The sequence below is a fragment of the Myotis lucifugus genome, unplaced genomic scaffold (genome assembly GCF_000147115.1).
Source record: "Myotis lucifugus unplaced genomic scaffold, Myoluc2.0 scaffold_540, whole genome shotgun sequence".
Classification (NCBI taxonomy): domain Eukaryota; kingdom Metazoa; phylum Chordata; class Mammalia; order Chiroptera; family Vespertilionidae; genus Myotis; species Myotis lucifugus.
In genome coordinates, this window is record NW_005871588.1 from 35,525 (window position 1) to 49,083 (window position 13,559).

The 13,559-nt window shown below is 52.0% G+C and overlaps 1 protein-coding gene across 1 annotated transcript in view; it reads right to left on the bottom strand.

Annotated features, from left to right (window-relative positions):
* POLN (DNA polymerase nu) overlaps nt 1-13,559 on the bottom strand; it is a gene marked incomplete at its 3' end in the record, with an annotated part of 75,415 nt that overhangs the window by 33,187 nt on the left and 28,669 nt on the right. The window contains exons 7-11 of the mRNA XM_023745421.1: nt 12,491-12,648; nt 9,479-9,547; nt 8,889-8,949; nt 7,730-7,794; nt 974-1,057 (exon numbers count right to left, since the gene is read on the bottom strand). Coding sequence (XP_023601189.1) covers nt 974-1,057; nt 7,730-7,794; nt 8,889-8,949; nt 9,479-9,547; nt 12,491-12,648 — 437 coding nt within the window. The remainder of the gene's footprint in view (nt 1-973; nt 1,058-7,729; nt 7,795-8,888; nt 8,950-9,478; nt 9,548-12,490; nt 12,649-13,559) is intronic.

The window sequence follows — 13,559 nt, forward strand, 5'->3', positions numbered from 1 at the left end:
CATAGGTTGATGCTCAACCCCTGAGCCACGCCGGCCGGGCCACCATTTGTTTTAATTTACAATGACTTCCCTCAGCTCCTCTGAAGCACCAGGTGCCCACAAAGTGGGCTGCTTTACGTCCTCAGGTAGCCAGCCTCACTGCCACATGAGCGATGTTGCGCCGGAGAAGAAGCCGGCGGCCCTGCTGTCTCTCTCCCTCTTCAGGCCGCGTACTTGCCACACCGGCCAGATTTAGAAACGACCCCTTTAGCTTGTGGCTCAGAAGAAAAGACTCATCTCACATTTTAATTTTTTCAATGTTTTCTTAAGCCCCTTTCGCCTCCAGGCTAACCCGAAAGCGGGTGAAATGAATTACCAGCTTAGGCTTCGGTCGCAAGTTTGCATTGCTTTCTGCTCAGGTCACATCTGACACCGCCTTCCGGTGGCTTAGGTGCCAGTGGTTGGTCAGAGAGCCGGCCACACTGAGAGGAAAAGGGGACCCCCTGAAAAGCATTCAAGCCACGAGGGCACATCCCCGGCATGGCTCCCAGCAGCAGGGAAGCCCAGGCCGCCGCTCAGACACAGAAAGTGACGCCCTCGTAGAGACAGGGCCACAGGCCGGGCCACCAGGTCTCTGTAAGTTTCCAATACCTTGCTCTAAGGCAGTGGTTCTCAACCTTCTGGCCCTTTAAATACAGTTCCTCATGTTGTGACCCAACCATAAAATTATTTTCATTGCTACTTCATAACTGTAATGTTGCTACTGTGATGAATCATCATGTAAACATCTGATATGCAGGATGGTCTTAGGCGACCCCTGTGAAAGGGTCGTTCAACCGCTAAAGGGGTCGCGACCCACAGGTTGAGAACCGCTGCTCTAAAGGAATGACTCTCATTGTGAGAGAACATGAACTTCCATATAAGTTCAGGACAAATCTCCCTTCACCCCTGAATAAGAAGCTTGTTTTATAGAAGAACCAGAATGCAGCTGTACCTCTCGAAGCTGATCGCTGCTGGTTATGAGGAACTGCTCTCCTGCCACGAAGTGGGCTTCCTGCTCCAATTCCTTGAGACGAGACTGTGAACGTGATAAACACAATCTCATTAGCAGTTTAAGATGGTTTGATTTGTTCACCGAACAGTTCCCAACAAAAGCCCTTATAAGGATACAAACGCATATTTTGGACACTAAAAATACATATTTTGACTCATGGTGGGATACCCAGGCTCACAGGATCCCTCTAAACCTAAGGAAACAAACGGAAAGAAGCAAAAACAGTTTAAAAAAATTCACCAAAACGAGGGAGGGAAAGAATGAATTCTCCAGCAGCGTTCTGACTAGAAAGGGGTCCAGCATCCCATTATAAGCATCAGAACCCCTGCGTGTCCCACGGCAGAGACTCCAGGCCCAGCTGCACGGCCACAGTGAGCACAGAGACGGCAGCCACGGAGAGACCAAGAGACGGCGCGGCCGATAGAGACAGCGCTGGGCCGAGCAGAGCCACGGGACCTGCTGCATTTACAAACCCTTTCCCCTCACCATCCTGGTCAGAAGAAAAGTAGAAGAAGGCCAGGACTTAACAAAAAATTGTTGTAAAAGGAAAAAGAGAGCCGAGTCAAATCAACCAGTTCTGGTTTAGTATCGTCCACGTTCTACTCTTTAGAACTGCCGTTAGGTGGGCATTTCTAAGAAGTTTACAAATAGGGGCCAGAAAAACTAGGAGCGGGACACGTATAACATAAAAAAGTAACATCTCAGCTAAACAAAGAACCCAGGAACAACGGCCTCAGTTAAAGATGCCAAAACTCCGAGTTAAAGAAACAAATGATTTAAAAAACAAGGAACAAAGCATTAAGAGACAGACGATGGGTCCCCTGAGGAATAAGTCAGACCTTAGGAAACAAAAACACAGTCATAAATGGTTTGATCTCAAAAAACGGAGGGAGAGTGTGAGCTTCCCGTTCATTCGGCGCACGAGCGCACTCCTTGTGTTTAAGCACACGCAGTGATGGGTGAGTATAAACAGAGAGAGACAGAAAGACTGACAGCTTCAGGCAAAACAAAACATAAACATCTCCTCATGGCAGAGACACATGAGAACTACAAAGCATCGGCCAAGCGGGGGAGCGGGCGCGGAGGCAGAGCCCAGCTGGGCGCGCAGGAGCCAGCAGCCCGCTGGAGGCCGGGTCCTGCTATGAAACGGGCCCTGAAAGTGCTCCCTCGTGGGAGGAAGCCGGGGTAGGCGGTATTGGCTTCCTGCTGCCGCATAACAAAACACCCCTAAACACCACCGTGGTGTCTGCTCGCATTTCTGGGGATCAGCAATTTGGGTAGCGCTCAGCTATGTGCTTGTGCTGGCCTCGCGACCTCAGGGTTGAAATGTCCATCTTTCACTAGATTTCCCCCCCAAATATGTAGCTCATTTTAACAATTGTGACAACCATTTTCTTTAAACCATTTTTTCTAATTTTAATTAATTTATTTATTAGTTAATCCTCACCCAAGGATATTTTTCCATTATTGATTAGAGAGAATGGAAGAGAGGAGGGGAGAGAGAGAGAGAAACAGCCCAGGACTGGGGATCAATCAAGCCTGCAACTGAGGTACATGCCCTTGACCGGAATCGAACCTGTGACCCCTCAGTCTGCAGGCTGATGCTCTATCCACTCAGTCAAACCGGCCAGGGCAGGGCTTTTCTTATTGATAGGAGTTCTCTACATACTCTGTATATTACTCTTTGTCACACACATTGGAAACAGAATAAAAATCCGAGCAGTATTTTTAAAAGCAAATTGAAGAATTTTATATGAAAATGCAAAGAACCTAGAATAGCCAATATGTGTGGAAGAATGACATACTGTAGGATATCACGCATATTGTAAAGCTCCAGTAATAGACCAGGGGAATGTTAGCACAAGGACAGACACACCAACGAGAACAGAATCGAGTCCAGGAAAGACCCCCACACGCACAGGGACCTGATTTATGACAAAGACCCTGTAGTCCCCCCCCTTATGCACGGGGGGGGGGGGGGTGCTCCGAGACCCCATGGATGCCTGAGACCGCGGATAGCACTGAGCCCCACGGATACTATGTTTTTTCCTATACATCCACACCTCTGATGAAGTTTAACTTGTAAATCAGGCACACAGCAATAGCTAACAGCACACAGAACAATTATAACAACATCCTGGCATAAAAGTCCTGTGGATGTGGGCTCTCCCATCACTGCACTGGCCTCACTCTTCACGGAGGAAAACACTTTCTGGCTTTATCTACCGGCAGCATCACCACTCTTGTGCTTTGGGGCCATAATTAAGTAAAATAAGGGCAACTTTAACCCAAGCACCGCAATGCCCCAGCCATCCACCTGGTACCTGAGACGGCTACTGAGTGACCGACAGGCAGGCCTAGATGTGGCGTGGGCACGCTGGGCAAAGGGCGATTCATGTCCCAGGAGGACGGGAGCAGGACAGCAAAGGACCTCATCACAGCCCTCAGAACAGTGTGCAACTTAAAACTTACGAGTAGTTTATTTCTGAAATTTCCCATTTTCAAACCATAATTAACTTTAGGCAACTGAACCCGCGGGAAGCGAAACTGGATAAGGGGGGACTACTGTACAAGACAATTTTGCACTTTATTTCTCCCTCTTAACATTCTAAGTACTTTCTATCCCACAATGTTAGCAAGCGTAACTGTGAATGGTGACATGATTTCTACTGCACTGTTATGTTACCACTTGTCTAACCGTCCCTCTACTGTTGACCCTGTAAGGAAGTTTTAGTTTTTAGCTGTATAAATAACATTGCAATGCACATCTTTATAAAAATGTCTATAACAGTAAAACCTAAAACTAACTCAGATCTATCCACAGAAGAGTAAACACATTGTTGCACATTCACACAATGGAGTAGCACTCAGCAACATAAAGAAACAAACTACCAGCACACAAACAACAGACGGACCTCAGAACATGGTGCTAAGCGAAGGACACAAAGAGAGCGCACTGTCCGACCCCACCCCACGGAGCTCTAGAAGGGGTCACACCAGATATGGCAGCAGAGGTCAGAACAGCGGTTGCCTCTTGCGGATGCAACTGGGGTGTATATGGACACATACATCAAGCTGTACATTAAGATGTGCACCAACGGAAAAAAAAAAAGAAAGAAAAAACAACAAGATTTGCACCAAGGGGAGCCTGGGAACGCGGCAGAGTAGGAAGCACAAAGGATACTCTCAACAGAGTAAAAAGGCGACCCATAGAGTGGGAGAAAGTATTTCCAAGTCATATATCTGATAAAGGATTAGTACACAGAATACATAGACAACTCTTAAAACTCAATGCAAAAAGGAACAAACAATCCAATTAAAAATGGGCAAAAGTTGAATAGACCTTTTCCCAAAGAAAATATACGAATGGCCAATAATCACATGAAAAGATTCACAACATCACGAATAAGTAGTGAAATGACAATCAAAACTACAATGAGACCCACCTCACATGCTTAGGGTGGCTGCTATAAAAGAACAGAGACCACGGGGTTGGCGAGGGTGTGGGGACACTGGAACCCTTATACCCTGTGAAAAATGCACGGTAGCTCCTCAGAAAACTGAAGACAATGACCACAAGATCGCGCCGTTCATTTCTGGGCGCATGCTCCAAAGAGGGGATCCGTGTGCCCCTGTTCACAGCAGCGTGATTCCCACCAGTAAACGTGGGCGCCACCCAAGCAGCTTGCAGCCACTGACTGATGTCGGTTACAGAAAGTGCGTACGTGTCTACCATGGGGTATTCTTCAGCCTCAGAAAGGAAGGAAGCCCTGCCACGTGCTACAACGTGGATAAACCTCAAGGATGCTCTACGCAGTGAAATCAGCCATTCACAAAAGGGCTAACTGATTCCTCTTACACAAAATACTTCACAGGCGTCACAATTATAGAGACAGAGAGTGGGTGGTGGTGACCAGGGGCGCACGGACCCCTCTAGGGGAAGGGAGCAGAGGGAGTTAGTGTTTAATGGGAACAGTTTCAATTTCACCAGATGAAAGCAGTTATGGGGATGGCTGGCGGGCTGTGCACCATGTGAGTGTATGTAACACCACTGAGCTGTGGTGTTAGAAATACTTGAAGTGAGAAAATTTATGTTAAGTGTATTTTATCACAATAAATAAAAAAGATTTGTACCATTCACAATATGTAATTTATTTCTTTTCTTTAATTCATTATTTTTTTAAAAATATATTTTTCAGAGAGGAAGGGAGAGGGATAGAAACATCAATGATGAGAGAGAATCATTGATCGGCTGCCTCCTGCACACCCCCTACTAGGGATCGAGCCCACAATCCAGGCATGTGCCCTGACCAGAATCGAACCTGGGACCCTTCAGTCCACAGGTCGATGCTCTATCCACTGAGCCAAACAAGCTAGGGCTGAAATTTATTTCTTAATTTAAAAGTCCATAAAAAGAAAAATAAGTTCCAGGTGTATTTTATAAACCTAAATGCAACGGCGAATGAAAATATAACACATGAGAATACTTCATGAGCTTGCAGTAAGGAAAGATCTCTTAAACGGATGCAGAAAGCACTAGTCATAAAGAAAAAGGGCTGAAATTACATTAAGAACGTCTGTCATCAAAAGACACCATCATGTGAGTGAAAGAGTAAGTCCCCAGCTTGTAACCAGAATATACCAAGATGTCCTGTTAATCAGTGAGAAAGACAAAACCTCAGTACACAAATGGGTGGGAAACTCGGCCAGATCCTTCACCAAAGAGAAACTCCGAACAGCTGCTGGTGATACGAGAAGCTGTCCAACCTCGTCAATCGTCAGAAACATAGAAACCAAAATCGTCACGCGGTATTACATCCTCCCCAAAACGTCTGCTATAAAGCCCGAGGTCCCAGGCGGGAGAGGATGCGCAGCGACAGGCCTGTGTGCCCTGGCGGGCGAGACGCTGGAACGCAGTGAGCTGAGCAGTGCCATCTCGGTGCCCCGGCGCCCGGCAGCCCCTGCTTTATGCCCCAGGGACACACTCAAGGGGGCATCGCGGTTGGCAATGACTGCAAACCCCATGCCCAGCAGCAGCAGGCAGACCGGCACGGGGACCACAGCACCGAGTGGCGCAGGGCTGCTGCGTGAAAGCCGTCGGGCACGGCCATTACCTGCCGTTCAGAGGCAGCCAAGCACAGTGCTCGGGCGCGCTGGACAGCCTGCACAGAGCAGCACACTGTGATGGCGGCAAATGTCCGGAGGAGCGACGCTGGGCAGCAGCCAGCGCTCTGACGGGAAAGGGCACCCAGGGCTTCTAAGAGGTCTGTGCTTTGACCGAGAAGACAGTCATCCCCGAGGTTTCTGTGTTTTGTGTGTTTTGCACATTAAATGTTATTGTTTCCAATACCAAACACTCCATAGGAGAGCCGAGCAGCCTCTAACACCTACGGTCTATATTCAAATAGGCAGGGGAACACGGGCGCTCTGTTCCTGGTACAGCCAGTAAGAAGCCAGAAACGTCCAGGCCAATGCTTTTCCAGCAAGAGCGGAACGGAGTCTGCTGGGTCAGCAAACTCTTTGCCAAACAGCTGTCCGCTCACTTAAGCAAGCCTCCTAATTAGAATTTAGTATTGATGTTTCCCATGATTAATCTCAATGCTCCACACTATCTTCAGGATATCCAAATAAACAGTTTTCTTTAAAAGAACGGGGCCCTGGCCGGTGGCTCAGTGGGTCAGAGCGTCATCCCATACACCAAAACATCTCGGGTTCGATTCCCGGTCAGGATACATACCTGGGTTTCGGGTTCGACCCCCGGTAGGGGTGAGTATCCGGGGAAGCAACTGATAGATGTTTCTCTCTCCCCCTTCCCTCTCTCTAAAATCAGTAAGTGCCGAACCGGTTTGGCTCAGTGGATAGAGCGTCGGCCTGCGGACTGAAAGGTCCCAGGTTCGATTCCGGTCAAGGGCATGTGCCTTGGTCGCGAGCACATCCCCAGTGGGGGGCGTGCAGGAGGCAGCTGATCGATCTCTCTCATCGATGTTTCTAACTCTCTATCCCTCTCCCTTCTTCTCTGTGAAAAATCAATAAAATATATTTTAAAAAAAATCAGTAAGAACATATCATGGGGGGAGGATTAATATATAAATAAAAAGAACTGAAGTGGAGCCCTAGCCGGTTTGCTCAGTGGATAGAGCGTCAGCCTGCGGACTGAAGGGTCCTGGGTTCGATTCCGTCAAAGGCACATGCCGGGGTTGCAGGCTCTGTCCCCAGTAGGGGGCATGCAGGAGGCAGCTGATCCATGATTGTCTCTCATTGATATTTCTCTCTCTTTCCCTCTCTCCCTTCCTCTCTGAAATCAATAAAAATGTGTTTTTTTTTTAAAAGAACTGAAGTGGAACACTTTTTTATGCATCATCATGCACTCCTCTGTATTTTTGTATTGTTCAGTTAGACCTTGTGTTTTTCCTTTTTAAAGAATCCAAGAAACCCATGACTTCCCCCCACCAAACTATAGGGGGCAATGTCCTTGCAAGAACCTCGCTTGAGAAGGTGGCTGAGGGCCCATGGAGCCGGGGCACAGCCTCTCAGGGGAGCAACCAGATGCAGTGTGTGTTCAGCCGGCCCGGCAGCACTCTGCGGTCAGAGAGGAGCACTCAGCCGGGGGCTGGAAGCGAAGGGGAGCTGCCCTGCGCCTGGGGAGCAGCTGGTCAAGAAGCGGAGCAACATGCAGAGGGTCTCCCAGCGACGTACCCCGAGGAGCGCGGAGGTCCTCTCCAAGGCTTCCTTGTCCACCCGAATGCTGTGGCTTTCCATCACTGGGTCCCAAACCAAAGCAAAAGCATCTGCGTCAGTGACTCGTCTGTGAGACGCGGGGCAGGGAGCGAGCCGCATCCCTGAAGAGGGCAGTGATGCCAGCGCCGGCTGCAAGCACACTCCGCAAGTGTCCCTTAGGGCCAGCAGTGGTGGCAGTGGGCGTGGGACACGCGCTGGATGGAAAGCTGCCCGAGGGCGCTAGGCGAGGCTCTGCTCTGCTCCCCAGCAGGGCCTGCGCAGAGGAGAGCCTGCCGCAGATCCCCGGGGCAGGGGTGGGGAACCCTTTTCCTGCCAAGGGCCATGTGGATATTTATAACATCATTCCTGGGCCACACAAAATTATCAACTTAAAAGTTAGCCTGCTCGCCAAAACCGGTTTGGCTCAGTGGATAGAGCGTCGGCCTGCGGACTGGAAGGTCCCAGGTTCGATTCCGGTCAAGGGCATGTACCTGGGTTGCGGGCACATCCCCAGTAGGAGATGTGCGGGAGGCAGCTGATCGATGTTTCTCTCTCATCGATGTTTCTAACTCTCTATCTCTCTCCCTTCCTCTCTGTAAAAAATCAATAAAACATATTTTAAAAAAAAAAGTTAGCCTGCTTATTCGGTCAAACATTTACTAGTAATTAACTGATCTTCAATGCAGGGCCAGACCAAATGATTTCATGGGCCTTCTACGGCCCGCGGGCCGGACATTCCCCACCCCTGCTCTAGGGGGTTCTCATGCAGGGTTAAAGGACAGCACCCCAGGACCGCACAACTACTGACATGCAGGCTCCGCCCCATGAGGCTGCTCTCAGGAGCGAGGGACTCAGGAAGGCAGTGGTCCCTGGGCCAGGGCACCCAGATCCAGACAATACAAGAGACCCATTGGACCGGACGTCAGACCCGCCTGGTCCCTCTACACCAGAGGTGATGCGGTCCAAGCCCTCCTTACAGAAAGGGAAATAAAGGGCCGGCCACCTCGTCAGGGCCGTGTGACCCTTGCCTGCCCTGAAATAAGCTGAGAGAGAAACAGTCGTCCCCACACAATGTTAAGAACTTCACTAGTGCACTTTCTCTAGAGAGATGACTGTGCATCAGCTTCAGGTGGCTTACCTGCCAAAATGGGTATCAGAGGAAGCTCCAAGGTACAAAACAGCTGCCATAAACCGTAAGCCTGTCTCACAGGAGGAAACATTCTTGCTATGGAGGCTGCACGTCGCTCAGCGGCCTCCCGCCTCGCTAAGCGCACCGGGCTCCTCCTCAGCGGACGGGCTGCCTCCCACCCAGGAGCCCCCTCTCGCGGCCCCTCCTGGCAAAGCCCCTCCCCCTCTGGTGTCCTACTGTATCGCCCAGACCTGCTGGGACCGTGAGAAACAGGAGGACACGCCCACTCCCCACTCCCCTTCATCTTTCTCATTTTTATGTGATCTGGCATTTATGGACTTTTAGTCTTCCATTGCCACGTTCACCGCAGCACTAGAAATGCTACAGTTGCTGTGGACCCACAGAGAACATTCAGGAACGTCAGGTCTCATCAGCTGGACTACCGTTTCCTGAGGGAAGGAGGGGAATGTGGCCTCAGGACTCAGCGTCATTTGCTGCACATCCCACACGCGGGCACTGCTCCTGCGCGTGTGGGTGCAAATGCCAGGCAGTGGACGGCAGTGGGCAGAGCGCCGCCCCAGAAGCTACAACACGCTTGCCTTCAGCTGGGAACAGAGGTCCATCGTAAGCCTGTGGAGGACCCTCAGGTTCGCACATACATTCTGATTCTGTAAAAGATCAAAAGAATGAAAAATTAGGCAACCTTGGCCGAAATGATTGGCACAATCTAGGAAGTAACACAACCCACGGGAATGCTTGCTGGCAGCTGTCACACATCTGTGGCGTCACCCACCAATGACTCCAAGTAGACGGGTCCCATGCTGAGGAACGCACTTCCTATTGGGCCAATGCAAGCTTCTGGCCACTGGACACTTTCTCCTCAACCCAATCTCCCCCTCATCCCAGAGGCATGAGCCACAAGGAAGCCCAACATGTGAGGAGTACTGGGTGGCAGAGACAGGAGGACGCGGTCTGGCCTCGGGCTCCCACACCTCCAGCCCCCACGAGGGAGCAGAGGGAGCAGAGGAGCCATGCCGCCATCCAGTTCCTGCCATTCTCACCCGGGACCACACACAGGAGCCCGGGAGGGGGACAGAGTCTGTGTTCAACTGACAAACAGGCTGGTGGGATGAGCCACAGCGCCCCCACCTGTCTAATTCTCCTTCCTGCCGCCTAGACGCTGGGTGGGTTGGCCTGGTCTCTCTGGTCTGGGCCCCACGGTAGATGAGGCAGGGCTGGGTTACGACTGGGTGGGAGCACTAGGAGTGCTTTCATGACCACTTCTCAGCCACCGCCTGGCAGGTGGCCACACTGCTGCCCGCATGAGCGTCTACACGGCATGCTGACCAGGGCTCCCTCTCCGAGCAGTTCCCAACCCGAAGCTCTCGGACCAGCTCCAGCTCCATGGGGGCCCAGCTCCTACACTTCCTCCTCCTCCTCCTCCTCCTCCTCCTCCTCCCTCTCCTCCTCCCTGGGACCCTGCTGCTCCCCTCCAGGAGCCGCTCCTCTCCTGATTCCTGACACCCCCCCCCCCACAGCTGTCCCGCCCCTGACACTCCCTGAGCTGTCACAGCCCCTCAGAGCAGCTCCGCCTCGCCCCACCTGCGAGCAGTGCAGGCTCCACAGTGGCCGCGGGCTGGACAATAGGACAAGGCAGCTCCTGAGGGGCTGGTGCGGGTGAGGCCTGGGGGAGCTCCGGGTGGGACTGGAGGGTGCGGGCCACAGGCTGGGGGGCTGAGAGGACCAGCCCACAGCGGGTCAGGGAAAGGCAGGCCCCCTGGGCTGGCGCTCTGTTCCCGCAGCCACTCCCTCCCCAACTCATTCCTTATACGACAAGGAACCCAGACCCGAGGGTCCGAGATCCCCGCTGTGAACCGTGGCCTCCCCGACCCCGGGCGAGGCATCTGCGCTGACCTTCCTGTACCCCGCTCCCCCGGAAGAGGGACTGAGCCTGGGGTGGACAACAACGCTCAGTGCTAGGATCTCAGCTCTGTCTGGGGCCAGCATGGGATCTGGGAGGACTGCTCATCTCCTGCCCTCCCTCCCCTCCACTGGGCAAACCTGTGACACAGTGACAGAGGGACACGTGACAGAGTGGGTTCACTGGCCCGGCCTGAGGCTCCGGCTCCCTGGGTCCTCAGAGCCGCCTGGCTCCTGTCCCCAAGGCCTGAGTCTGCTTTCCTCAGGGAGTCTGTGAGCTACCCAACAGCCCTCCGACAAATCTTTTAATTAGGGGACAGTGAGCCTCTGTATTTCAACCCAGCCCCTGTGAGACACAGTCTGTGAGATGAAGGGCAGGAAGCGAGCATCCCCGGCTCCGGGTGGTAGGCACGGCAGGCTCACACCACCACCTGCTCTGCTCCCCAGGTTGCCACCTCAACATCGGTGCCTCCCCCCGAACCCCCCCAAACCCTCAGCATGTTCTTCTAGTCGTGCTTTTGATAGGGGCAGAAATAGAATATTGGGGACAAGCTATAATTGTAAGAAATGTTAATCATGCTCTGTTAACTGTGATTGTCTTGTTCTGATTAAAGAAGCACATTCTAACCTGGCTGGGGGGTTGCATGTGGGACCTGGGAGCTCACCTGGAAATGCAGCCCACCTTCCCCATCCGGGAGCTGCCTGTGATCAGGGAAACATTAACAACCTTGCAGAAGCCAGAATCGCCTGCCCTTTGCAGACCCCCAGCCTTTGCAGCCCCCCAGGCTTTGCAGACCCCCAGGCACCTGTAAACTGCCCACGTGGCACACCCTTTTGCCTACTCCCCAGGTAATCTTGGTCCTTCTACCCAATATAAGCAGCTGGCTTGTGGGGAGGGCAGAGCAGGTTTTTGTGCCTGACCTGCTGCTCCCCATGCGGCCGGCAGTTTTGGAATAAACACTCATATAGAATTCAACCCTGTCTCTGCTTTAATTGGCTCAAGTAGTGACAGCAGCCGGACCCACTGATTGTCCGGTTCCAGTTCCTCACTATCGGGTGCATCTCCAGAGGCGGCCGTGGCCTGCGGAGTGGCCGCCCGGGCCCTCTGCCGCAGCTGCTGCCTCACCAGCACTAAGAATGTATAAACGAGCAGCTCTGCTCCCAGAGCAGGCAACTCCCTGACACCAGAGTCCATTGGGAAGGTCACCCCGCGAATGGTTTTCCCAGGAGCAGTTTCACGAAGGAGCAGAAGTCGCCGTCCTTATTCACGTCTACCCGAAACGCCCGGGCACAAAGCATCTGGGCCGCCTAAGTCAAAGCGAACAGCAGCGACATTCTTTTTAGTGCTGGGCGAACTCTGAAGTCTATAGAAAGAGTTTCTGTAGAGAAATTAGGGCTGTATTGCCCTGGCAGGTTTTTCTCAGTGGTTAGTGCATTGGCCTGTGGACTGAAAGGTTGCGGGTTCAATTCTCATTTAAGGGACATTCCGTTGCCTGTTGGCCCCCACCCTCGGTTGGGGAGTGTGCAGGAGGTAACCAGTCGATGTGTCTCTCTCACATCAATGTTTCTCTCTCCCCCTCCTCTTCCCTCTCTTTCACTCTCTAAAACATCAATGGGAAAAATATCCTCAGATGAGGATTAAAGTTAGGGTTGTATTAAAGTTGATAAAATCTTATCTGAAAACAACTCACCACAGTATTTCTTGAGGAATTCCCATACGTGCAGCTCACTTTTACCGTGATGGCGTTTCCGAAGGATTTCGCCACTAAATCCTCAAAAGAGGGTGCGGCCTCACGAGGATCTATGAGCCAAGCCGCAATCCTAGGGTCCAGCCCGACAAAGTCCGCAACTGAGGAGAGAAAGCTCGTTCAACCGTGACAGGATAGAGGCATTCACTTTTCTCTGCTTTTACACGTTTCTCACAGTTCAGATTAATGATCATAATTTTACCATCCCCTCAAGTTACAGGGCTAAGGACCAAGCGATGTTCTGTCAATACTAAGGAATTCTGAACCTTGGATAAGTGGCCTCCACAAACCCAGGTCCCACAAGGCCAATCTCATGGGATTTGATCCCAAATGCCAGAGGGGTGGAGACTCCACACTAACTTGGATTTGGATCTCTCAAAATGTTAAAAGAGATCGAAGTCAGAATCCTCAGCCACACTTCCTGCCTCCTTTCTCCCCTTTCCCGCCTGCTCCCAAGCTTCTCACTGCCCCAGGCACCTCGCAGCCTTCCTACCACTCTTTCCAAGCCTCCCCTCCTCCAGCCTCTGGCCTCTCGCTGGGCTGCCTTCCCAGGCCACCCCGGACCCTGCATGGCATGGCATCGGGGTGTTCAGGAACCCAAGTATCCTGGGCAGCAGGCAGAGCGGTGAGGAGCTGCCTGAGCACACAGCTTCGCCTTTGGGGAGGCGGGCACGGCGGGCAAGGACAAGATGCCGCACACGCTGGGCATGTGCCCTGCCCGACATCCGGTGGCAGCTGGATGTGTGAAAAGAGCAGCGGGACTAGCCCGCGGGCCTGGGAGGTCATGTCCCCCAAGTGTTAGTTTCCTCTCTGAAAACCGGGGGCAGAGTCCTGTGTGTATGTGCGAGACACGAGAAGGTGCTTTTTACAAAGTAAGAGCAGCACCTGCTACATAGGTACATTTTTGTACCAGAGTATTTTAGGCACAGCGGGGGGGTTACACAGGGCTGGGAAGCTGATAAATGAAGAAACAGATCTGAACCCTAAAGGATTGCTTTTCAGGTTCCGTTAA